The 27874-nt window shown below is 37.0% G+C and overlaps 1 protein-coding gene across 1 annotated transcript; it reads right to left on the reverse strand.

Annotated features, from left to right (window-relative positions):
- Positions 1-13725: 13725 nt before the first annotated feature.
- LOC115211586 lies at positions 13726-21527 on the reverse strand. The gene is made up of 3 exons (XM_029780144.2): positions 21326-21527; positions 18471-18683; positions 13726-16015 (listed from the first exon to the last, which is right to left on the reverse strand). Exons 1-3 carry the CDS (start codon positions 21507-21509, stop codon positions 15747-15749), a joined length of 666 nt encoding a protein of 221 aa, XP_029636004.1. The 5' UTR covers positions 21510-21527; the 3' UTR covers positions 13726-15746.
- Between the last annotated feature and the right edge of the window lie 6347 nt (positions 21528-27874).

Here is a 27874-nt window from a genome sequence, read left to right on the forward strand (position 1 = left end):
CCCAGAAGGGCTCGATATGAATCACGACTATAAGATACCCGGTTTTGGTTAAACTGCACCGCAAAATGTGGGAGTAGTTAGGAATCTAAATCGTAGGAGACAGACAGCACACAACCTCTCTTTTATATATAAAGATACTAGCAGTATCGCCCGGCGTTGCTCGGGTTTGTAAGGGAAATAACTATATAAGCATTTTTAGAGAGTTACTTCCCTTATAGATGCCAATTCGGGCTTTCTTAGCCATTTCTGTTTTGGTGTCTTCAAGCCATGAAGTCGTTGTTCTAAAAGAACGCTGGTCTCCTTGACAACGCTTTACGACGTTGATTTCCTTACACTCCCTTCCCCACAGCTTCACGAGGGAGGGAAGAAGGGAGAGAAGCAAACAGGTGCAGGTGTGACCATGGACGCCAACTCCGCCGCCATCGACACACGAAAAATTATGCATTAAAATGGAATAAAAAATGATGTTAAATTATTTTTAAAATCGTAGACTCATCGTAGACGCGCGCTAATACTCAGACGGGCTCGATATGAATCACGACTATAAGATACCCGAATTTGGTTAAACTGCACCGCAAAATGTGGGAGGAGTTAGGAATCTAAATCGAAGGGGACAGACACTCACACAACTACAGTTATATATATATATAGATATATATTGCAAAGATAATCTGGAACTCGACTGAAGAAAGAAAACTCCGAATGACTCGTCCTAGTTTTCTTTGTATCGTCTGTCTGGATGTTTTGCGTTCGTGTCCATTTTTGTATTTTTTCTATTAAAAATTATAGCGGTGTACGTACACCTTGCCCTCTTATATGTATGTATGTACGTATGTACGTATGTATGTATATATAAATTTTGTACGACTCTATTATTCTTTCTTTTCTTTCATTTTTTCCTTCTTTCTATCAACCTTTTCATACTTACCTCGTTCATTCCACTCTTCGTTCTTTCGTTTTCCCCTCTCTCACATTTCCTGGCCTTCTCTTCATGCTCACTTTCCCTCCTCTTTCACTTCACTCTGTTCCTTTCATTTTATCTTCCCCCTCCTTAATTCTTGTATCCCTCTGTCTCTACCTCTCTCTCTTCTCTCCCCACGTGACCGGTCTCGGCCAAGCCTGACCTTTCTTTCTTGGTTCGACTACCATCCATGCAAAATCTGTATTTCTCCCTGTGCCTGTCAAATCCTATGTCCCCCCCCGTAAGGCTTTACTTCCACACACGCCAGCTTAATTTAATTCGTCTTTAGTCGAAAGACACCTGTTGTTATGTCCTGTTATTTGTATTTGTATACCATTTCTCTGTTTTTTTTTTCCGTCCTTGTTTTCATACACATTTGCAGCTTTCTTCCAAGGAATCCAATGCTCTTAGCTTAGTTTTTCCTTGGGGCTGGCCAGATTAGAGCAACCTCCAGTATAACCAGCTGAAATTGCAAAGATAATCTGGAACTCGACTGAGGAAAGAAAACGTCCTTGTTTTCTTTGTATCGTCTATCTGGATGTTTTGCGTTCTTGTCCCATTTTTGTATTTTTTATATATAATATTATATATATATATGTGTGTGTGTGTGCGTGTACACATACATACACACATGTATATATAGATTTACATATACATACATATAAAGGCGGACAAGGCGGACCCTCACCATACCCCGTTCTGTTTTTTTTCTACAGAAACACACGTTTTCGGTTACAGAGATTCCGAATCTGTAAGAAAATTCCTGTTAAAGTATATTGCTATCAGTTGAAACAGTTCAATATAAGATTGCCAGTTTTATGGAGTGTCCTGACTTATATTACACCTTCTTGACCATTGATTAACATGCAGTTAAAATCTTCAAAGTCCCTACAACTGGTGCACCTCGCAATCTTTCTGGTGATTTCACATTCACACTTCATAAACTGCAAAGATTGACACACCACTCTTGAACCAAAAAAATACTTCAACTTTGAGGGGTGGGATGAAATTGAAATAAATTAAAAAAATTTTTTTTTTGCAAAATCGTTAAATTCCGATAGCGCAAAAAAAAAACTTTTCTACGTATTTTGCCCCATAAAAATTCTGAAAAACGTGAAACATGCAGAAAATGGGTTGAGGGTGGTGTAGGGGTAAAACTGAAGTTTTGAAATGCTGATTTTTGCCAAGGGTATCGGATAGTGTCCTGTTTGACAAAAAGAGGTACCCCAATAGAAAATTTGATCATTTACTTGTCCAAATAGGTAAGCTATATAGATTTTGAACTCAAACAAATGCACGACTCATATTTTTTGTAAATTTCAAGTTTCGTTTTGTAGAAAAAAACATATTCAGTTGTAAAAAAGAAAAAAAAAAAATGAACACTTTAATTTCACTTTCTGTCACAGCAAGTCTCATTTTACCCGGCGAAATTTCTCTAATAGAAATCTTTGCAGAAAAGTGAGTAGATTGATTGTATATTTCTTTCATTATTTTATAGTATCTGTCTGTCTTTCGTTATTTTATCGCATTTCCTATATAATCAAAATCTGCGCTGTCTGAATCGTATTTGTAGAAAATTTTGCGAAGAAACAAAGCCGATATGGGAATTTTCCGAAACCCCTCTCACCACTGTTCGGAAAACTTTTCTAAAAAGTTCCGATGTAATCGGAATTTACACTGTGCGAAGAATATATGTAGAAACTTTTATTAATAAATATCCATTTTTCTGAAAGTTATGAGGAAACAAAATAGAGGGGGCACACTTATGTAAGAATACCTACAAAGTATGTAGAGTTTGTCAGTATGTGGAGAGACTGAAAGTCTATTGAATGGAAAACCCTTACGCATGCGCAATTACCGAAAAGATTTAAAACATTCTGTATAAGCGTACATTCACGAGGGATGGGGAGTGGTTACTTTTGTTTTGTTTTTCTTTGAAAAAACGAAATTTGAAAAATTTTTTTTTTTTCAGAATATCACAGTCTCCGTTTTTTCCCACGTATTTCGCCAAAAGAAATTAAGAAAAAAAGTGAAAAAAATGAACAAATTTGGGGTTGGGGGTGGGTAGCGATTGGTGTTCATATGGAAATTTTGAAATACCATATTTTTACAATTCGTAATCTCCGTTGCCGAAAACATGGGTTTCTGTAGAAAAAAAAAAACACAAAGCAAAAAACATGGAAGTGGGCGTGGTGACGGTCCGCCTTGTCCGCCCATACATACATACATACATACATACATGTATGTATGTACATAATTTATGTATATAGATATGTGAAAGTATATATATATATATATGTATGTACATATATATTTATGTATATAAATATGTGAAGTAATATATATATAATATATATATATATATATGTATGTATGTATGTAGTATGGTATGTATGTATGTATGTATGTATGTATGTATGTACATATATATTTATGATATATATATGTGAAAGTATATATATATATATATATATATATATATAATGTATGTATGTATGTACATATATATTTATGTATATAGATATGTGAAAGTATATATATATATATATATATATATATATTATATATATATATATATATATGTATGTATTACATATATAGTTATGTATATATATATTGAAAGTATATATATATATATATATATATATAATATATATATATATATGTATGTATGTACATATATATTTATGTATAAGATATGTGAAAGTATATATAATATATATATATATATGTTATATTATATATATATATCTATATGTATGTATGTATGTATGTACATATATATTTATGTATATAGATATGTGAAAGTATATATATATATATATATATATATATGTATGTTGTACATATATATTTATGTATATAGATATGTGAAAGTATAATATATATATGTATATATATATATATATATATATATATATATATATATATATATATATGTAGTCTGTATGTATGTACATATATATTTATGTATATAGATATGTGAAAGTATATATATATTTATAATACATATATAAGTGGCATGCGCGAATTAGTCTTATAAAATAAACAAACCTTGGATCAGTTTAAACCATGTTTAGGACATAGTTGAGCTGCAAAAAGTACTGTCATTGTGGTTTGCCAGGTAGAAAAGAAATGATCACTTTATGCAAAAGGTGCAAACATAACCAAGTCAGTTCAGAGCGGACTCTATGGACAGGTAGATGTATTTCGAACATTTTGTGCTCTCCTCAGCACCAGATACCAAGCGGGGCAACTCTAAACTGATTAGAACGCAGCTTCCTTATAAGAAATAAGTACAATCATCTATTAATCGCGCGCTTCGGCTGTTTGGCCGGAACAAAATATAGGGGGCGTGAGTGAACCAGCGGTGTGAAGTAAACAATCTTTAAATCAATTAAAATGTGTTTAGGCTATTGCTGTCATGCAAAAAGGTACCCCTACTACGGTTTGCCATGGAGAAAAATTATCTCTCTCACTCTCCTCTCTCTCCTCACGCACACACACACACACACAAACGAGCGCGCGCGCACACACACACACACACATATATGTATACATAAACATGAAAACGTTTATACACACATGTATATAAAGATATAGATGTTTTGTGTCTATATATATGTATTTGTGTGTGGGCGTGGGTGTGATCTGTCTGTCTGCATTTATGTATGTACGTACGCATGTATCTATCTATCTATCTATCAACTTAAACGTGTTCAGACACCCATGCGAGCACACACACTCAGGCATATGCACACATATGCGCGCACACGCACTCACACACGTACACATACACCGATAAACCTTTTCAAGCCTAGCCAGGCTCATGGGCCCGGTTTCTGTGGCGTATGTGTTCATCCCAGCTGGACGGGATGCCAGTCCATCGCAGCATTACTCAAGAAACTGGAACAGAGAGTGAGAGAAAGTTGTGGCGAAAGAATACAACAGGGGTCAACGCTACCCACTGCCGGTGCCTCGTGGAGCTTATAGGTGTTTTCGCTCAATAAACACACACAACGCCCGGTCTGGGAATCGAAACCGCGATCCTTCGACCACGAGTCCGCTGCCCTAACCACTGGGCCATTACGCCTCCACACATACGCATACACGCAAACAAATAACTTTACAGTTCCGCCTATTTTAACAAAAATATTTATTTTGGCAAAAAACCAAATAAACAGCGTCATAACAAGCGTGTTAAGAATCTCTGAGATTCCTCGTTGCATTTCTTAACATTTCAAACATTAGGCAAAATCATAATGTTTCACTTGGCCTCGTTAGATTGAGAAATATTCAAAGACTTTGAAGTCGCTTGACCTGTAAAGGTCAGATACTGTCGCACTTCCTAGATCCAAAAGTCTACTTCACACACAACCGTTTACGGGAAACGTATACTATATATATATAATATATATATATATATATATATATATATATATATGTATATGTATATGTATATATATATATATATATATGTATATGTATATGTATATATATATATATATATAATATATATATATATACATATATATGTAGAGAGACAGACTAAGATAAATATCTGTGTGTGTTGTGTGTGCTTGTGTGTATTATATACATATATATATATGTACATACACACACTCGCATGTATGTATGTATGGATATATATATATATATATATATGTTTGTGTGTGTGTGTATATATATATATATGTGTGTGTGTCTGTGCATACACACACATACACACATACAACGCACAAACATACACACACACAGATATACACGCATGCATACACACATGCTCTATCGTTTTAAATCTCAGATGTTTATTTCTTAGAGTAAACAGGGGAGGACGACTTCAGTATATTTTGAGAATTAATGTTATTCAAATTATTCCACATAACTTCAAGCTTTCTACTGTCCCCAACATTTTGGGGCTTTAAGGCCAGTAAAAGAATTGATGGTTATTATTATTATTATTATTAGTACTGTTATTTTATCATTATTATAATTGCAAATATTATTATTATTTCGCTAATGCATGCTAATTTAGTTAGGAGGTATTTTATCTAGATGTTTGGCGACAACCAGTCTCCTCAAATCTGAAGAATCTCTCTTCAGATATGATGGCATTTTTCTGTAAGTTGACAATGCAAGCTTCAGTTCCAATTTCTCTGTCTTTCAGCTAGCATTTTGAGTATTGTGCTATTGTTATTATTATATGTTTGGCTTTTGCTTTGTTTTTGTACAAGTTGACTCCAAGTCTCACCCAGAAACCTCAAGGGACAACAAGTTAGAAGTTCAACTTGATGTTATCACTAGGGTGCCATTTATTTGGTTTTACACAGAGTATTGCCCTAGCGAATGTCTGTCAAGCATAAGTAAATTTAGAAGTTTGTTTTAAAAGTAATTTGATTGTAAGATAGTCTGATGTTAAAATGACAGTAAAAAGTGTTTGCTGTCATGTAAATTTTAAAATATTTTGACACTATAAAGTGATGGTTTGTTATCAACTGAATGTGGAAGTCCCAAGGAAGGGAAGGATGCTACTGCTATTTAGCCCCAGGAAACACCGTTTCCAGTTGGCTATGTGACACAAGCGTATTGTGTCCTTTTGTTTTCCAACAGGGAAGATAAGCATTTCCACCCAGCAAAGCCAGCACTCAGAGACTAGTTTTTGAGTCATTGCTCTTCATCAGTCTGGAGTAGCTTGGCTTGCTAGATGTCGATGCTTATTTACTTTTGAAAACATAAAGAATTTCAAGTGGAATAAATTTACTGATATACAAAATTAGAAATATTGCATTTCTAAATGTCTCGGTGGAGGTGCTTATCTCCCTTGTTTGAAAACATAAGGACACAACTGGAAACGGTGTTTCCTGGGGCTAAATAGCAGTAGCATCCTTCACTTTCCTGGGACTGCCACATTAAGTTGGCAACAAACCATCACTTTATCGTGCTGCTACTGTATAAATTTCTCGGAGACATTTAGGAATGTAATATTTCTTATTTTGACACTGTCTATGTATTAAAATATTTTGGGGATTACATAGATAATATTTTACGTAGGAAATAGGCAGTTCCCATGAGCACTTTCTGCAATTTTTTGATTTCTTGATATCTGAACTAAGCAGCAATCACCCCATTTTGCTATCATTCTCAGGGCACCTACGACAACAGGTATTGTTTTAGTCTTGTGGTTCCACATTTTGCCAATTTCCATTTCAAGATCTTTATATTTGCTCAGTTTTTGGTAGGTCTTGACAGATACATTTATGTCGATTGGGACAGTCATATCGATAAGGAGGCATGATTTTTGTCTGAAGTCCTTGAAAATAATGTCTGGCTTATTTGCATCTTTCTGTCAGTTTGAACGGTGAAATTTCAAAGGAGTGAGATGTGATCATTTTCAAGCACTGCCGGTGGTTTGTGTTCGCTCCAGTTTTTACCATGGGGCAGGTCCAAGTCTTTGTAAATTACCCAGTGAATATACTGTGCTGCTCTATCATGCCTGTTGTGATACTCTGTAGGTATAAGAAGAGTGCACATAGAAACAAGATGACTAATAGTTTCATTTTGTTGTTTATATACACGGTATGTTGGGCTACTGCCGTTCTTTAAGACGTTGGTCTGGTAACCTCTTGTAGACAGGCATTGATCTTGGGCTGCTATGATAAACATTTCTGACTCTGATTTTAAACCAAAAGACATTAACCATGGATGGATGGATAAGGGCTTTATCAACGCCGGCATTATTAACTCTCTTAGGGTATTTGCCATTGAGAGGTTTTCCTTGCTATTGAGAGGTTTTTCTTGCTGTTGAGAGGTTTTCCTTGCCATTTATCAGTAAGAATATTTAAGGCAGCAGTTTTAGCCCACGTTTTCAACAGCACAAGTTTTCAAACGCTTAGCTTTTTCTGTGCTTGTTTCCAGTACGTCTAATTCTGGAATTTGTTGTATTTGGAATTCACTTAGATATTTCTTTGCCTGTTTTGTTACTGAGTATGATGCTTTCTTGTTTTCATGCTTTAAAACAAATTTTAACATCCAGTCATCAGAGTTTTTCAGATAGTGTTTAGGCCGATTATGGCAATCTTCATTGTTAATTCCAATTGTAAAAAGTCCACGGCCACCCATTTTTCAAGGCAGGTAAAGTCCTTCTATATCTGCCTTAGGATGGTGCATTCTACGATGCTCCTCACTACTTCTGCTCGTGATGAGAGATGCACACATCGTCAGCCGTTAAGGGACATGCTCAACTGGTTAAGGTCAAACAACTGACAAGCAAAACTGTGGTATTGAGCAGAATATTTGCTGTAGCCCATTTTCTATTATTATTATCTTTTTATCACAGATCTTGTTGGAGCTCCTGCTGTCTTGCATACGTAGTGGGCTTACTACCTGCAGCCTATGGTTCCATGATATTCGCTCTTTTCAGCTATCTATTACTTTCCTGATTATTATTATTATTATTATTGTTATTGTTATTATTATTATTATTATTATTATTATTATTATTATTATTATTATTATTATTATTATTCATGAAAGCGGCACTCTGTCATACAGACATGGACGTAAAAACGACACGCATTCATTTTTATATATAAAACCGGGCGTCAAATTAACACATACAATCATATCGTGTCCTATCCTTTAAAAGAATGTAGGTTCAAATTTGAGGACAGCCTACATCTGAGTATAAGGATCTTTCATACCAAGTTTGAACGTTATTGGTTGATTGGTTTTTGTGTGCATTGGTGGGTGTGTGGTAAGTAGCTTGCTTACCAACTACATAGTCCCGGATTCAGTCTCACTGCGTGGCATCTTGGGCAAGTGTCTTCTACTATAGCCTCGGGCCGACCAAAGCCTTGTGAGTGGATTTAGTAAATGGAAACTGAAAGAAGCTCATAGTATATATGATATATATATATAAGTGTGTCGTGTATGTTTGTGTGTCTGTATTTGTCCCCCTAGCATTGCTTGACAACCGATGCTGGTGTGTTTACGTCCCCGTCACTTAGCGGTTCGGCAAAAGAGACCGATAGACCGAAGTGCTAGGCTTACAAAGAATAAGTCCCGGGTCGATTTGCTCGACTAAAGGTAGTGCTCCAGCATGGCCGCAGTCAAATGACTGAAACAGGTAAAAGAGTATATATGTGTGCGTGTGTGTGTGTGTGTTTGTGTGCGTGCGTGCGTATGTTTGTGAGTGTGTATCATGTGTAAGTATGACTATGTAAATAAATAGGAGGAAGAGAACATCACTATATAGCCATGTATGCGTGGGAGAAAGTATGAAATTTAAAAAAATGTATACACATATATGCACACATACAGAGAGAGTGAGAGGGAGAGAGAGAGGGAGAGAGACATACATACAGAGAGAGAGAGAGAGAGAGACACACACACACACACACACACACACACATAGAAAGATAGAGAGAGAGATACGCACACATACAGAGAGATAGAGAGAGAGATACGCACACATACAGAGAGATAGAGAGAGAGATACGCAGAGAGAGAGAGAGAGAGAGAGAGAGAGCGAGACAGACAGACAGACACACACACACACACACAGAGGTAGACAGAGAGGGCAAGATACACAAACATATAGATAGATAGAGAGATAGAGAGAGGTGGGGGGAAGAAAAAAATCAGAGGAGTGTGTTGGGAATAGAAATTAAGTAGAAAGAATCAAAACATCTTTACATATGAATAAACTGTAAAAGTAAGCTTTTATTTTTTTCTTCTGATTTTAGTCAAAGGATTTCAAGTATGATCATTAATTAAGTTAATTCGTAATTAACCGTTAATTGGAGTGGTACAAATTAAATTGCCATAAAATTAATCCTCTAGGCAAACAGGAAAGACAAGTATAGGTTGTTTATGAAGTTTTCTCACATCTGCTTATCATTTTCTTAGAATCCTCTGAATTTCTCAGATCTCAACTCTCTCTCTCTCCTCTCTCTCTCTTTACGGATATAGCAGAGTGCCGATGGCCGTGTTGGTTGGATTACTGACTGCGAACTCTGAAATCAGTCTGTTCGTGTCCTGTTCCCGTCATCGGCTTCTATCTTATGACAGGATATTTATATATGGTCAAAGATATTTCAGCAATGATCATCATATTTTTAAGCTGTATCCATTGCTCAGTATGTAATTTCTCTTTTAAGAGACTAAAATGTAGTCTGAGGGAATTTTAGCTGCCGCTTTTAGCAGACAGAGTGACTACATAAACAAAGACTGGACATCTTTTTAGTATCAAGGGAAAACTGCAAGCATTGGGTTGGACATAAAGTCTGTTCGGTTTTTTAAGCGAAAATAATACAAGTTTTAAACACAAAGCTATCTATTCAATCAATGATATAATTACCGTTTCGTTCCAGTATTTTCTGCCATCTTATGGGCAGATCCATTACTTCCTACTCAAAGAATTTCCTGTCTTTATCAACACTCCCTTCAAAAGAGAATCGTTTTCTTCACGTTTCTGTAACGAATCGTAGATGGAAATCCGTTCGGTGAGGTTAACTGCATTCAATTGATGTGAGACCCAAACATCGAACCTGCTGACGTAACGAAATTAATGTAGATGGTTTTCAACAATTGATTTGGATATTTGGGGAATATCTGCGATCACTCTGGTCGTATAACGGGGATTTGTATTAATCTTTAGGCTGGTCAGAGCATGGTGCATCTTGGACTGAAATATTTCCCGATCGAAATCTTGAAAAATATTTCTGGCACATACGTTCCTTAACAGCATCCTCTCTGTACTCAGCCCATGTCTTCCTGCAGGTTTCCGCCGCTTTCTTGCTCTTAAAAAAATAAGCGTATCTCCTCCGGAGCAACGCCTTTTCCATTTTGTTTGCTAAGACCATGAGGTGATCTATTCCACTCCATAATGTAATATCGTACCACAGCAGAACCCTGCTTACTGGCGACTGCCATCTCCAATAATATTAAACAAATAATCATATCCTTATGTGTGTGTGTGTGTGAGTGTGTGTGTGTGTGTGTATGTATGTATGTATGTATGTATGTATGTATGTATGTATGTATGTGTGAAGAGAACACTGAACCGAGTGTTAGTAGACGGTCAGGTGGGGTTATAAGTCAGTTCGGGCTGTCTTAAAGATAGGAACATACGTCCAATACAAAAGAACTTAAAAATCACCCATACACAGAGACATGTACACAGACATATTAGCATATTCGAGGTGGTATCAAAAGTAGCCGGACTAGCTCAGTAGCGCACCAACAGATGGCAGCACACGGTTACGTTCGCAGTGAGAGTTAGCAGTGACTTTCATGAGGCAGTGTGCCGAGTGACATCGCTGTGTTTACTTCGTAAGTTGTGAAATTTGTATTTATGTGATCACGTATATGCTGCGATTTCGTCATGGACGGGAACAAAAGAGCCAACGTGAAATTTTGCTTTAACCTTGAAAAGTCTGCTACAGAGACATTGAGCATACTTCAGAAAGCTTACGGCGGCGAGGCAATGGGTCGTACGCAATGTTTCGAGTGGTGGGGGCGCTTCAAAAACGAAAGAAGTCCCCGGAAGACAATGCGTGATCTGGAAGACCTACCACGAGCTTCAACCTCGGAAATGTGGTATTGTGCTTCGAAAATTCGTCCCCCAGGGCCAGATCGTCACCAGAGAGTTCTACTGTAGCGTTTTCAAGTGTTTGAGGGAGGACATTCGGCGAAAGCGACCGGGTTTGTGGAGCGCGAAGAATTGAATTCTTCACCCTTACTTTCTCCTTACACGTGAGTTTCTTGCCAATAACAACATGGTATCGCTTCTGCACCCGCCCTATTCACCACCTGCGGACTCCCATCACTTCCCCAAGATGAAAAGGCAGATCAAAGGGTATTTCATTGAGAATATGTCTAGTCCACTTCCCAACATTCTTATTTAAACGAGTTTTCCTACGGAACCCTTTTAATATGCTTATTCTTATATATATATATATAATATATATCTATATTATATATATATATATATATATATATATGAAATTTTGAATTTAGTTCACTGACCCCTAGTTCTACCTTTGCGGACCACCAGGCGTCCGCAGATCCCAGGTTAGGAACCACTGGTCTAGTCGAATATTAAAAATCATGCTAGCATCATCACTGAATATTATTGAATAACGATCTCTTGAAAACAAAATGCTTACGGAGAATCTATTTGATGAATGTTTTTGTCGACATTAAATCTAAAGTTATGGAACGGTTGTAATCTTTATCTAGGGCTGTGTGATTAAGAAGCTCGCATCGCGGTTTCTTGGTTTCGGGTTCAGTCTCACAGAGCAGTACGCTGGGCAAGTGACTTCTACAGTTGTACCGGGCTGACCATGTTTTATGAAGGAATTGGGCAGACAGAAATTGTGCAGAAGCTTGTAGTATATGTGCGTTTCTCTTTTGCCACATAACAACCGGTGTCGGTTCGTTTATATCACCGTAACTTTGCTGTTCCGTAGCAGAAAGAAAACTTTACAATGCATATCAATCTTAAAATAAGTACTGGAAGAATTGATAGACTAAATTTTCAAGGCAATGACTGAACGACTACACACACACACACACACACACACACACACACCCACACATACACACACACGCATACATACATACATACATACATACATACATACATACATACATACATATGAGGGGGTGCTGAAAAGTTCCTGGCTTTGGGTAAAAGAAAATACAGTATGATCAGTTAATGAATTTATCCAACATATTCCCCTCTCAAATTCACACACTTATTGCAGTGGTCCTTCAGTTATTCCAAGCCCTGTAAAACAATTCAGGTTGGGCCTTCAGCCAGGCTTTTCGCGACACTCTTAAATCCAAGAACTTTTCATCATTCTCTCTCTCTCTCGCGCGCGCGCACGTGTGTAAATATTCACCACCCTATATAATTTTACGAATGTGATTTCAGCTTTTCGAAGTTCGGTTCGGTATTTCTCTTGCGCGGTGAATTTCGAAAAATTATAATATATAATGATGAGACACTTGTTATTTGTCTCTAAATTATATGTTAATTGTTAAGGCGCGGTTACTGATGAGGATTCGCCTTGCAAATTATTTTATTTGCTAAAATAATCTGAAACCTAGGTATGACCGTAAAAAAGTAACAAGGTAAAAGTTTTTATTTTTCATTCCCTTCGAAAATTGCTCTCAAAATGTGGTTTTGGTCGTTTTGACTGCTTCTTCTAGCGTGTAAAAATTACCTATTAAAAGTAGTTTTCTCTTGTGTTTAAATGTACACTATTTTATATATATATATATATATACATACACTTCTCCCCTTTTTTTCTCTCCTTGTTTTTTTCTGAGTACCTTTCTGTAGAAGAGCGTAGGCTCGAAACGTAAAAGACTTTTTCTATTCCTGAGCGCTATACTAATACATCTGTTTGTTTTGTACACCACCTGTCTTCGTCTTTTGTTTATTTTCGTAAACTTGCCCTTTATACATACACATAACTTATTTTTTGAACTGCTGAAAAAATATGCATTATTCACGTGACATTATAATTGCTTTTATAATTATTTTTCTAGAACAATCCAATGAAATTATAATTATTATATAACTCAGTCTATATAAATGCAATCCATATGATTTGAAACCAACTTGCTAAATGTCAATGCAACAAATCCTTGGCTTTTAAGTCACTCTGTAACTTCTGCCGATTACGCGCGCGCGCGTATATGTCTGTGTGTGTGTTGCTTTGGACGTACAGATGAATGAAGAAAAAAATATTCAATACATAAAGTTGACTTTATTCATTCCTTTGAAGCTGATGCTTCATTCCTTTTTGGTATCAAATTTTTAAAAAAGTGAAGAACGTATGAGAAACTCGGAGTAGCAAAGGAATGAAACCTCAGCTTGAAAGAATGTATATATTACAGTATATATGTTTTTATAATGAATTAATTACGTACGTGAAAGTAGCTTCATATATGGCTGCCCTTTTTGAATAAAATTTTAAAAAGTCATTTTAAGTAATAATTGCTTCAAATTATGGGCAACGACAACAATCTTTAGGTTTGGGTAGCATGTCGATCAGATCCACTCCACTGGTCAATTGGTACTTATTTTATCGATTTCTGAAAGGCTGAAAGACAAAGTCGACCTCAGCGGCATTTGAAGTTATAACAAAAAGAGCCAAAAGATGTGTCGCTAAAACGATTGTGTTGAACGACGCGCTGACGATTCTGCTTGCTCACTGCTTTGTTTTATTTAGTTATTGTTTCTATTACAGGCAGAAGGCCTGAATATTTTTGAGGAGAAGGGTAAGTCGATTACATCAATTTCACTGCTCGTTGGAACTTATTTTCTTCGACCTCGAAAAGCTGAAAGGCGAAGTCGACCTCAGCGGAGTTTGAACTCAGAACGTAAAGACAGACGAATTGCTGCTAAGCATATATCGTCCAGACTACTAACGATTCTGTCAGATCTCCGCCTCATTCTATTTAATAATAATAATAATGATAATAATAATAATAATAATAATAATAATAATAATAATAATAATAATAATAATAAAATCACATACTCAGAATTAATTACAAATTAATTATTGATCACGTGTACATACAGCAAACATATTTCATTCTTGAGTGTGACACATCCTATAATATTAAACTTGATATTTTCCTCCTAGATTCCATGACCATTTTAGGATGTCAATGCATAAAATCATGTCCTCATTGACATTGAGGATCATCTGAAAACGTAGAATCTCTGCCTAAGTGAGTAAGTGCTGCAACATCTGTCTAAAAATGGCATTTTGGTTATTTGTACATTACAGGCAAGAAACAAATCTTGAGTCACAACTCGAATGTTACATTCTCTTAGTGGCCAAAATAGTTTCAAGTTTCATAGTTCTGGCAAGATCCGGTATCATTCATGGAAGCTACATGATCCAACGAAGTTGTCTGTCAATTGTATGTTTAATGATTCACCCCAAATTGTCCAATCAAAAACGGGGATGGATAACCATGTATATCTATCAATCGTTATTATTATTATTGTTTAGGCCCAGTTCAGCTCAAACCAAGTAAACCAGGCTCAAAGACGAGCCATCATTGGTTATCCTATTTTTCTTCGTAGATTATTCAATGTGTCTGTATTGTTTTTCAATGCGGTAGGATGTAATCTGAATGCAGATTTTGCTGCTATTTCTACCAAACAACCTTGCGGTTCTTATCATGTTGGTCAGCTTTTATACCTGTTTCATCAGGATTCCTCAATTAGGCTTCAGGTAGGTTTTATAAAGTCAAGCATTTGAAGTTTGAAAAAATTTCTTACAAGCGACAAACGAAATTGATACTGTAAAGTATCATCCGGTTTTGTCCTTTAATGATGACGATGATGAAGATGATAACGATGATGATGATGATGATGATGATGATGATGATGATGATGATGATGATGATGATGACGATGACGACGATGATGATGGTAGTGATGGTGCTGATGACGAAGGCAATGATGACGAAGCAGAAAAAAAAAACAATTTCTGAATTATAAATTTATCGATGGAAATATATGGTAAGTGCTGATAATACCGGTGCCCACTTTTGTTAAACGTCGCGCATGCGCACTCAACAGCTATACACACACGAGCACATATGCGCATTCGTATGCTATTGTGTTCGTATATATATATATATATAAAAAAATATATATATATTGAAGGAACGTGATACGTTATATTCTGCACGACGACACATGATCAGAAAACATACTTATAGACGTTTGCATTAGCAAATTCGGAATAGTTTACTCATCGACGCAGTCATCCACCCGAATGTAGCACGATTCATTTGCGACCTTGCATTTCACTTGACCTGCCCTCTGGTGACTTTTTACCCCGTACAGTGTGCATGTTTGTTGACCCCACTTTTGGAAACAAAACCCTTGGCAAGTCGCATCCGCCAGACATAGTCGGCCGCAGTCCACAGCATGGAACGCCTTGAAACTTCGCTGCCGCGATGACAGGGACCAATCCGATTTGGCCTTCTTGAAACTCTGTGAATATTGGCAGCTATCTGTAAAGAAAAAAGAAAATATATGTAGAACTAGCAGTATTGCCCGGCTTTGCAAAATGGTCACATTTAATTCAAAGCGTTAAAAATGTTATGAAAACAATTGGTATGTGTTCACAAAGTCCAAACGATTAATACGAAAAAACCCTCCCGGCTACATCCCGAAAATTCATTTCTTTGCCGAATTTCTACGATGTTTACGACGATTCTTGATGTCTTATTTTTCATGCAATTTACGCATGCTTGCACGCATGGTGAACACAGTTCACGTCAAACAGCTGACTGAGTAATGTTCACTATTCAATGCATGGGATAAGGCCTAAACAAACACATTATTGATTTTTGCACTTGCGAGATGAATTTCGGAACAGAAATAGCGCAGTTCAGTTTTCATTCGCCTAAACTTTAAGTGACCCATTTTTTGTGGTTCTACGATTTGTTGGCTAGGAGGAGATGTGCCAGAAAGTTAAACACACAGACACACAAGTTGAGTTTTATATATATAGATTAAGACTGAGCACCAGCTGGAGATATAATCTCATAGCAATCAGGAGAGCGGAATATTCTAAGATATATCTACGGAGAAGTTGAACTTACAACTTCAAACTGATAAAACAGCCGTCAGTTTACAGTGCTCTTCTCTCTCTCTCTCCGATGAGCTCTATCGCTTCCTGCTGTGTTATTAATTTACTGTTAAGTTAGAAGAACATGGTCGTTGCGAATTAAATACTAACGACAGATTACAAACCACCCGTGCCGTTGTTTAACCCCCTGATCTATTAGAAGTCATATGATCAAAGGCATTCCAGCCATGAACATCCACCTTATTCTTTACGGGTATAAAACATCATGACTACATTATTTAATATATTTTTAAAGATGATAATGTTAATTTGTAAAAGATTCGGCTGTTCTTTCTGGTAAGACTACGCAGAAGCTCCCTTGTTGGTAGTCCAGCACCTTATTAAGTGCATCGACTCGGTAATCTCAATAGCGTAGTGGAAGGTGTAGTGGGGGCAGCACATTTAGGTCTGAAGTATAAGCCTATGTAGGCTGTGAGAGCTGAAGAGGGGTGATAAACTCAAGGGCTGTCCAGGGATATACACACTCTAGCTTCGCAGTTTCATATCTGAGACCGGGCGCTGTAAGTGTTTATTGAGCGAAAACACCTAAAGCTCCGCGAGGCTCCGGCAAGGGGTGGTGGCGAATTCTGCCGTACTCTTTCACTACAGCTTTCTCTCACTCTTTCTTCCTGTTTCTGTTGTACCTGTTGTACCAGCCTTGCCACACTCTGTGTCATGCTGAATGTCCCCGAGAACTACGTTAAGGGTACACTTGCACGTTAATTTCGCGAGCAGGCTGTTCCGCTGATCGGATCAACTGGAACCTTCGTCGTCGTAACTGACGGAGTGCCAAGAATATATATATACTCATATATATATATATATATATATATATATATATATATATATATATATATATATATATGCACTTATATAATATATATATACATGTATACACACTTATGTAATATATATATTTTATTTGTTTCAGTCATTTTACTGCACCCATGCTGGAGCACCACTTTTTAGCCGAACAAATCAACCCCAGGACTTATTCTTTGTAAGCCTAGTACTTATTCTATCAGTCTCTTTTGCTGAACCGCTAGGTTACGGGAACGTAAACACACAAACTTCAGTTATCAAGCGATGATGGTGTGGGGGGACATACACAGACACACAGACACACAGACACATAGACACAGACACACATACACATACACACACACACACACACACACACATACACACACACACACAGATATATATACGACAGGATTCTTTCAGTTTCCGTCTACCAAATCCACTCACAAGCTATGGTCGGCCTGAGGCTATAGTAGAAGACACTTGTCCAAGGTGCTACGCAGTGGGACTGAACCCGGAGCAAGCTACTTACCGCACAACCACTCCTGCGCCTATAAGCTACTCCGCCTATGGCCATTCCTGCCACACACACACACACACACACACACACACACACACATATATATATATACATATATATATATATATATTATATATATATATATATATGTAACGCATAAACAGAGCCTGAAAGATAGCATGAAACTATTAGTAGCTTTTTCGGTTGAGCTTTTAAATTGATATTCATCTCTCACCGAATGGAGTACATTTTGTTGATTCTACATCTATTAGATCTTTAATATGTATGTATGTATGTATGTATGTATGTATGTATGTATGTATGTATGTATGTATGTATGTATGTAGGTATGTATATATATATATATGTATGTATGTATGTATGTATGTATGTATGTATGTATGTATGTATGTATGTATGTATGTATGTATGTACGTATATAGCTGTGTGTTCCCTCTCACGTTACGACTGTGTACGTGTGTGGGTTAATAAATATACAATAAACATACTTTACCTAGTTTTACTTGTTCGTCTTCGCAGATATAGCGAGCGTGTCTTCTCCGCCCAGCTCCAAGCCATTTGTCACCCCAAACAAGCGCTCGCATATAATGCACGGAATGATTATATCTCCAGGGTATGTTGATAACAGTATCAATTGCTTCACAGCCGTGTACCCAGAACCAATCAGAACCCAGTCGCTCTGCACCAATCCAGTGTGTCCCGATAACTATAAACATTGGCACCGGCGGGAAAGATAAAATGACAAACAAAGAAATATATATAAAGATATGTATATACATTATTGAGATGATAAACACATGCACATATAAGTTAAAGCCAATGTTTTCCAACATGAATTTCATTCTCTACGTGTTGGTCACGAAGACCAAATATTTTATGGAAAGAGTAATTGTGATGTACGCATCTTTCATAATGGTGACAGAAGAGTAAAGGTTAAGACTACCTTTGATCGTGAAGGATCATTGGATTGAATCTAGAAAGTTACCCTCCGAGCCACAAGTTTAGGCAAGGTTGTTTATAAAAGGCCAGCAGTCGCCCATGCATATCAGTTTCCCCTCTCCACGTCACTGATGTTACTCAAATGAAAGGCAAAGGCCGATGCAGCTTGGCACCTGTGACGTCGCAACTCATTTCTACAGCTGAGTGAACTGGAGCTACGTGAAATAAAGTGTCTTGCTCAAGAACACAACACGCAGCCCGGTTCGGGAATCGAACTCACGACCGTAAGCTCAACGCTCTAACCACTGAGCCATGCACCTTCGGTAGAAGAGTAAATATAGTGAATATAACTTTGAAAATAAAGGAGTTTCTCGACTATTAGTTACAACTTCTATATTTCTATTTACATAAAAATTCGACTTATTCAATCTACGATCGCCACAATATGCTCTATTTCTGAATATATACTTTCGTTGGGTTACTTGTATAGCGGCAACGCGAAACTCTGAGTTGCAAAGTAGTGACATCATATATTCACACACACACACACACACACACATTTACACATATGCATACACACATTCATATACCTTCCACTATCTTCAAACAAATAGCTCATCACATTGCAAACCAATCCAAGTGATTTAAAACCATAGTTTAATTAAAAATATTACTAAAAGACTCACTTTACTCTAAATTTCTATCGATACATGCCTCCAACATATCGAGAAATAACAGACTCCCTATATTTCAAATCAGTCATTTTTACCATCAACTACAAATCCTTCCAGTACACACCTATAGTATGAGATATCCTTTTACACATATACATATAACCTTACCCCTTTTTCACAGACTGACGAATTGTAAGAAGAAAGTGACAGTAACTTAATTATATGTATGTATGTATGTATGTATGTATGTATGTATGTATGTATGTCTCTTCTATTTTTTTAATTATTATAAATCTTCCACTGAGGAGGGAGCCAGCTTCCAATAAAGATACAAGGTTCCATCATTGGGATGTAGTTAACGCAGGCAAATTCACATTTGGAACTTGAGAAAAGTCTTGCATATTTTTACTGTTCCACTCATAGATTGGACTTGTACGAATCAGTCCGGTCGATTTCTCTTCCTGAAAATCCCAATTTATCCAGATACTCCTTTAAGCATTTACTAACAAAACCTAGTGCTCCAATTATTATTGGTATGAATATGACTTCATAGTCTGGATATAGAAGCTGGAGGTTTCGAAGCAGTTATCCATAGATATCATCTTTTTTTTTATGCTATTGAAAGAGATATCTATATTTGTAGGGCAGCTAACCTCTATGATGGTACATACCTTTGTCATTATTCAGTCTTATTTCAAGATAAAGAGTTTTATTTCAAGATATTTCAATAGAGAAAGATTCAGTTTCTAACCTAGATCCATACATACATACATACATACATACATACATACATATGTGTGTGTGTGTGTGTGTGTGTGTGTGTTATCTCTATATAAAGCTGAAGTTGTCTGTGTGCGGCAGGTTTGGTAGCCTTCAACTAACACTATCTCCTCCGAGACCCTGCGGCGCAAGTTGACCAAAATTGAGAGTATGATAGAAAGAAGGGTTGCTCTTCCTTCCGTAGAAGATAAAATTCAAATCGGACCATGTTAACACCAAAAATTATTTACATCAAAAAGATGCTTTTTTCTATGAAAATCCCTATTTTTTACGATTTTTTCACTGCTGTGTCACCACTTCATCGGAATTTCAACATCAACAACAGGGTATTTTTGTCTGTCTGTCTGTTTCTCTGTATGTATGTGTGTGTGTGTTTATGTATGTATGTATGTATGTATGTATGTATGTGTATGTATGTATGTATGTATGTATACGTGCAGATTTGTATGTTTTGTTTTATGTATGTCTTCTCATGCATATACTTGCATATCTAGACATGCTCATATATAATTAAATGATAAACTTTTGGAAAGTTTTACACATTTTTACAATTCCAGTGATGGCTTGGATCTGTAGTCTTCGTAACAACTATCTCCTTTTTTGATTTTGAGATGTATGTATGTATGTATGTATGTATGTATGTATGTATGTATGTATGTCACCATGATAGATCGTTAGCCACTACACACATTTTTCTCTCTCCTTGTTTTTTCTGTGTCCCTTTCTGTAGAAGAGCGTAGGCTCGAAACGTAAAAGACTTTTTCTATTCCTGAGCGTTATACTAATACATCTGTTTGTTTTGTACACCACCTGTCTTCGTCTTTTGTTTATTTTCGTAAGCTCTCCCTATATATGTATGTATATATGTATGCATGCATGTGTGTATGTCTGTGTGTCGGCACGTGCGTGTGTGTGTGCGCATGTGTGAATATAGAAAGTACTTTTCTTTACTAACCCTTCGTAATTTTTTCAGCGACGTACCGTCGTTCATATTCACTCTCAGTGAACAACAAATGAAGCCCAGCATCTTCACATTTCTTTTTGGCAGAATGGTAAGGCAGCAGTTTTCTCGACGAGTTGAATGCATAATAGCAAGTATGAGTTGTTTTGTCGAAGAATATTCGATCAGCCACCTTCATCTTATCACAATTCGCATCTGCAATAACAAGTATTTTTTGTTATACAAGCAATAAAAACGAGCGGTAGATTAGCAATATTTGATGGAGCAGCAGACAAAACAACTTGCAATATTCGGCGTGAATTTACCAAAGTGCAGCCTTCTTAACTTTATTAAACTTCATGAACATCTTAACCATAACATCCTGACAACACAAAATTCACTTACGATTACAATCCACCCGTTACATTTACCAACCATTAGAGGTTAAATCCATAACATTGCCCTCAAAATATTGTCACGTTGTGCCAGTTTTTGAAATCCTTTATGATATACAGAACAAACTTTTGCATCAAATAATAATACCGTAAATCCGCATTTTCCCCCCAAAATTTAATGGTCAAAATCCCTGGTGCGTTTTATATACGAGGTTAAAAATGAAAATTATTTTCTAAGCAATGTTCGAGTCTCTATTCGCTTTCCGGCAATGTTTATTCAGACGCATTTTGTGATGTCGGGCGCGAAAATACCTTAAGCTAAGCATGAAAGCAATGAAGTCTTAAAAGAATCATCCATAACTTGCAGTAACATTTATTAAACGTTATTACTGTTATTTCTTTATTTTCTGCAAACAAAATGCACAAAAATGCTACACGTTTACATTATGTTATTTATACAATAATAATAAAGGACGCTACCGTATAAATTTTTACAAACCAAGGAGGTTATATAGACCTCCTTGACTCAAGTTAGAGAAGGGGTGCGTATTATACACAAAGTTTAGGTTTTTCAGAGGTACAGTCCCCTAAAAATCCCCTGCGTATTATACTCAAGGGTGGACTATACTCGAGGATTTACGGTATATCTTACATTATTAACATAACAAGCTTATGGCATTTAAGCCAATCTCTAAATGATTTTAAATTGTGTTACATGGCCAGCAATTTCGAGGTCAACAATTTGGAACCCAGTACTCAACTGACACTTATTCTATGGAATCCAAAAGGATGAAATGTAAAGTCAAATTCGGCGGAATTTGAACTCAGAACGTAGCGGCAGACGAAATGCCGCCAAGCATTTCGCCAGGTGTGCTAACAATTCTCCCAGCTTGCCTCCTTGAGCCAACCACTCTCTTATTAGTTATTGGAATTAGGTGGACTTGTAAATAATATAGAATTATTCCTCCTTTCACTAAATATTTTAACATTTTGAAGAGAAAATAAATGATAGAATAAGAACGTAATGAACAACAAAGTTTAGTGGTAATATTTGAACTTAACAACGACCTATCACCAAATAACATCCAGTCTGTTTGATGCTTTTCTCATTGAGCCACTTAGCCGCCCACAAAAACAAGAATATTGATTCTTCACAACATTAGGCACAGAGTCACGAAGTCGGTTGTATTTTACTTACACTTTATATTTTTGATCTGGAAGTATTTCTCAGCCATTTTTCTTACCCACCTTTCATTCCTATTTTTCTTATTTACCTATTTGACTCTGATGGAGTCTCCTAGTCATTCAATGTTTAAAAAAATCCCATTATATTTTTATAATTAATTATCATTAGGAATTGTATAAATAATTGTTAAAATATTTCGTCTATTGTAGAAGTGTGAAGGCGCATGGCTCAGTGGTTAGAGTGTCGCGCTTACGATCGTGAGGTTGAGTTCGATTCCTGGACCAGGCTGCGTGTTGTGTTCTTGAGCAAGACACTTTATTTTACGTTGCTCCAGTTAACTCAGCTGTAGAAATGAGTTGCGACATCACTGGTGCCAAGCTGTATCGGCCCCTTTGCCTTTCCCTTGGATAACACTGGTGGCGTGGAGAGGGGAGGCTGGTATGCGTGGGCGACTGCTGGCCTTCCATAAACAACAATGCCCGGAATTGTGCCTCAGAGGGTAACATTCTAGGTGCAATCCCATGGTCATTCATGACCGAAGCGGGGTGGTCTCCTCCTATTGTAGAAGTAGAATCAATTTATTGCAGATAAATTTTAATAACAAATTCTCAAATGGACCCCCACCCAAGGGCCATATGGATTCTGGTTTGGAACCACTGATTTAGGAGAACGACCTCAGCATTTAATCCATTCATCATCCGCTTATTTTGTCACTCCACCGCGCTCCTCTAAAACAACGCTATTTCAATAAGTAATGTTAGTTCGTTTTGGGATTTGGTTTGCAAGATTCTTAATATGAGTTCGTGTGTTGAAGCATATTCTGTTGTGTCTGGGGAGAGTCATTTTCTTTTTGTGCCTTATAATATAACACACTCACCGGTAAAATTTCCACTTATTTCTTATTTTTATTTTCCTAAAAGTTTCGTTGCGTCTTGCAACTTTTTCAATAGTCTTGACTCTTCACGTTGTTAGTTCAAATTCCGCCGAGTCAAGACTACTGAAAAGGTTGCAAGACGCAACGAAAATTTTAGGAAATAAAAAAAAAAAAAGAAATAAGTGGAAATTTTACCGGTGAGTGTGTTACATTATAAGGCTCAATAAGTAATGTTTTATAACTACTAAATCCGCATATCATGTTAGTGTCAGAATTAGTCGAAACAGTAAATATCTATTTACACCAAGTCTTACGAAACTGGAGAGAACAGAAAAATTTTGTTTTTAGTTGATGGGATACGAATCATGCACTTGTTTTCGACAAGTAAATAAATATTTTGAAACCGTGTCAATATGTCTGGCTGCGTGCAACTGTCAAAGGAGTGAAAATCTAGGATGAACGTCCGATTTACAGAAAGAACAGAAACATTATGCATTCCCAACTGCTCAACAGATAGTCAACAACACTGAGTTAACATCAACAAGCCAACAAGTCGTGCTTATAGCTGTCTAAGTCAACCCTGTCCTCACCAATATTTATATAAATGACAGTATACTTACAAGAATTCAATGAACGAGACTAGCTGTTATTTGCATCAACAGGAGTTGACTGAGTAAAACTTATTTTTATATATGTTAGCTAATATCATAGTTTAGAGAGATCAGGTTTTAGCTTTAAGAGTTGGGACATTGCAATAGCGCTTAAATAGAATTTTAGACGAACTTATCGACCTCAGTAATAATTATTTCTCTGTAAAGCCTGATACTTATTCTGTCGGTCACTTTTGCCGAATTACTAGATTACAGGGACGTAAATACACCAGCACCGGTTGTCGAGCGGTCGTGGGGGATGAACATGCACACGAATGCCCCCCACCTCCACATACACAAACACACACACGACGGTTTTCCTTCAGTTTCCATCTACCAAATCCACTCACAAGACTTTGGTCAGCCCGAGGCTATAGAAGAAGACACCCGCTCAAAGTGCCACACCGTACGATTGAACACGGAACCATGTAGTTGAGAAACAAACGCGCCTGCACCTATAATTAATAGCGACAGAGGCAGTATTAATAACTAAAAGTAATATTTTATCTCCAGCTTAACGTGGAGGTTGTGTTAGAACACAAAATACTGAGTTCCTTCCCTTGAGAAGATCTCGCTTAAGAATACGTGGAGTATAAAACACACACACAATCATACCGTTGACGGACTAGAATCGTCTGCCGCGGCCTCCAGAACTGCCAGATCACGTGATTTCATCCTGTTATGGATTCCTCAGTGGCACCCAACAGTGCGATAACAACCAAATCTCTCTCTTTCTCCTTTTCCTTCTCCTCGTCGTCGTTGTAATAATAATAATAATAATAATAATAATAATAATAATAATAAGAAGAAGAAGAAGAAGAAGAAGAAGAAAAGAAGAACAAAAGATATAATCTCTTTAAATCTGGGAGGAAAACAAAAAAATTAATCTCTTTAAATTTAGAAGAAAAACCAAAAAATACAATCCCTTAAAATTTGAAATACGAAGAATTTGGAGCATTCGTGACTATAATAAATGGTGCATTGGAAACAGTAAGCCATTGAAATAGAATGCCCAGCAGAGCTTCTATGGAAAGTTTATCTCTTAAGGACTGCAAGGATTATCAGGAGGGTTCTGAACACTTGAAAGACTACTGAAAACTTGTGGATACCTAAGGTTACAGCTAGTAACTCGATATTCACATAATTCCTTCCAGGAATAAGACCGAACCTGGGACAAACCAAAATAGTAGTAGTAGTAGTAGTATTAGTAGTAGTAGTAGTAGTAGTAGTAGTAATAATAATAATAAAAACCTTATTCAGGGACTTTTTGAGCTGGATGGGCTACTCGACTTGCAGAAAATTCTATGTAGGCCCCACCTGCAAGGTCAAGCGCTGCTTATCTTAATATGAGATACCCTTGTCGCGTACATATGGTTGTGATGTATGTGCCTGGTATACCTATTTCTTTATTACCCACAAGGGGCCAAACATAGAGGGGACAAACAAGGACAGACATAGGTATTAAGTCGATTACATCGACCCCAGTGCGTAAGTGGTACTTAATTTATCGACCCCGAAAGGATGAAAGGCAAAGTCGACCTCGGCGGAATTTGAACTCACAACGTAACGACAGACGAAATACCGCTAAGCATTTCGCCCGGCGCGCTAACGTTTCTGCCAGCTCGCCGCCTTATGCCAGCTCGCACCCTTATCAGACGGGTAGTCATGATGGGTATATTGGGCTTCGTATATTTCTACCCCAGTGTTACTTTGATGGCATGCACTGCTCTCTCTCAATAATAATAATAATAATAATAATAATAATAATAATAATAATAATAATATGAGCAAATATAAAGATCTTGAAATAGAAATCAGCAAAATGTGGAAGCTGAAGACTAAAACAATACCTGTTGTCATAGGTGCCCTGGGAATGATAGCAAAAGGCGCTGATAGCTACCTAACTCAGATACCAGGAAACCCCAAAATGACAGAAATTCAAAAGATAGTGCTCATGGGAACTGCTCATATCCTACGCAAAATACTCTCTATGTAATCTCAAGGTTTAAAACAAACATAATTTTCGGTTTAAAAAAAAAAAAAAAAAAAAAAACTTTTTTTTTAGACATTCATTAGTACAACATCCCCACCCCCAAATATATGGCACACTAGGCATAACAACAACATGGACTTCCAACCCTGTTGTCTCTTGAGGTCTCTGGGTGAGACTTGGAGCCAACTTGTACAAATATAAAGCAAAAGTCAAACATAGAATAATAATAATAATATTTTCTACTATAGGCACAAAGTTTGAAAATTTGGGGGAGGGGACTGGTCGATTACATCGACCCCAGTACTCAACTATTACTTCATTTTTCGACCTCGAAAGGATGAAAAGCAAAGTCAACCTCGGCGGAATTTGAACTCAGAACGTAGCGATGGGCAAAATACCGCTGAGCATTTCGCCCAGCCTCGCCGCTTAATAATAATAATAATAATAATAATAATATAATAATAATAATAATAATAATAATAATAATAATATAATAATAATAAATGCCCTGATGCAGCACCAGGCTGTGACTCTCATGGCTTTTGATCTTAACTGATTGGAAGTGTTATCATGTACATTGTTTTATCTTGGTATAAAAGATGAGCTACAGCAAATATTCTGCTCAATACCACAGATTTGCTTGTCAGTTGTTTGACCTTAACCAGTTGAGCATGTCCCTTGGTGGCTGACGATATGTGCATCTCTGATCACGAACAGAAGTTGTGGGGGAGCATCATAGCCATGTGTTGAGAGGGATTCTTTGGGGTTTGAATAGTTCACCTCTGGAAACATGGGTGTTTCTTTCATCATCCTTAAACAACCCTTATTCAGGGACCTTTTGAGCGGGATGGGCTACTCAACCTGAAGAAAATTCTAACTGGGCCCCACCTGCAAGGTCATGTGCTGTTTATCTTGATATGAGATAACCATGTCGCGCACATATGGTTGTGATGCATGTGCCTGGTGTACCCTTATCAGACGGGTAGTCATGATGGGTATATTGGGCTTCGTATATTTTACCCCAGTGTCACTTTGATGGCATGAACTGCTCTCTCACTCAATAATAATAATAATAATAATAATAATGATGATGATGATGATGATAATAAATGCCCTGATGCAGTACCAGACTGTGACTCTCATGGCTTTTGATCTTAACTGATTGGAAGTGTTATCATGTACATTGTTTTATCTTGGTATAAAAGATGGGCTACAGCCAATATTCTGCTCAATACCAAAGATTTGCTTGTCAGTTGCTTGACCTTCACCAGTTGAGCACGTCCCTTAGTGGCTGACGCTATGTGCATCTCTTATCATGAGCAGAAGTAGTGTTGGGCGGCATCATAGCCATGTGTTGAGAGGAATTCTTTGGGGGTTGAAAAATTCATCTCTGGAAACATAGGTGTTTTGCTCATCATCCTTAAACAATCCATATTCGGGAAACTTTTGAGCGGGATGAGCTGCTC

Source organism: Octopus sinensis, linkage group LG5 (assembly GCF_006345805.1).
Source record: "Octopus sinensis linkage group LG5, ASM634580v1, whole genome shotgun sequence".
Classification (NCBI taxonomy): Eukaryota; Metazoa; Mollusca; class Cephalopoda; order Octopoda; family Octopodidae; genus Octopus; species Octopus sinensis.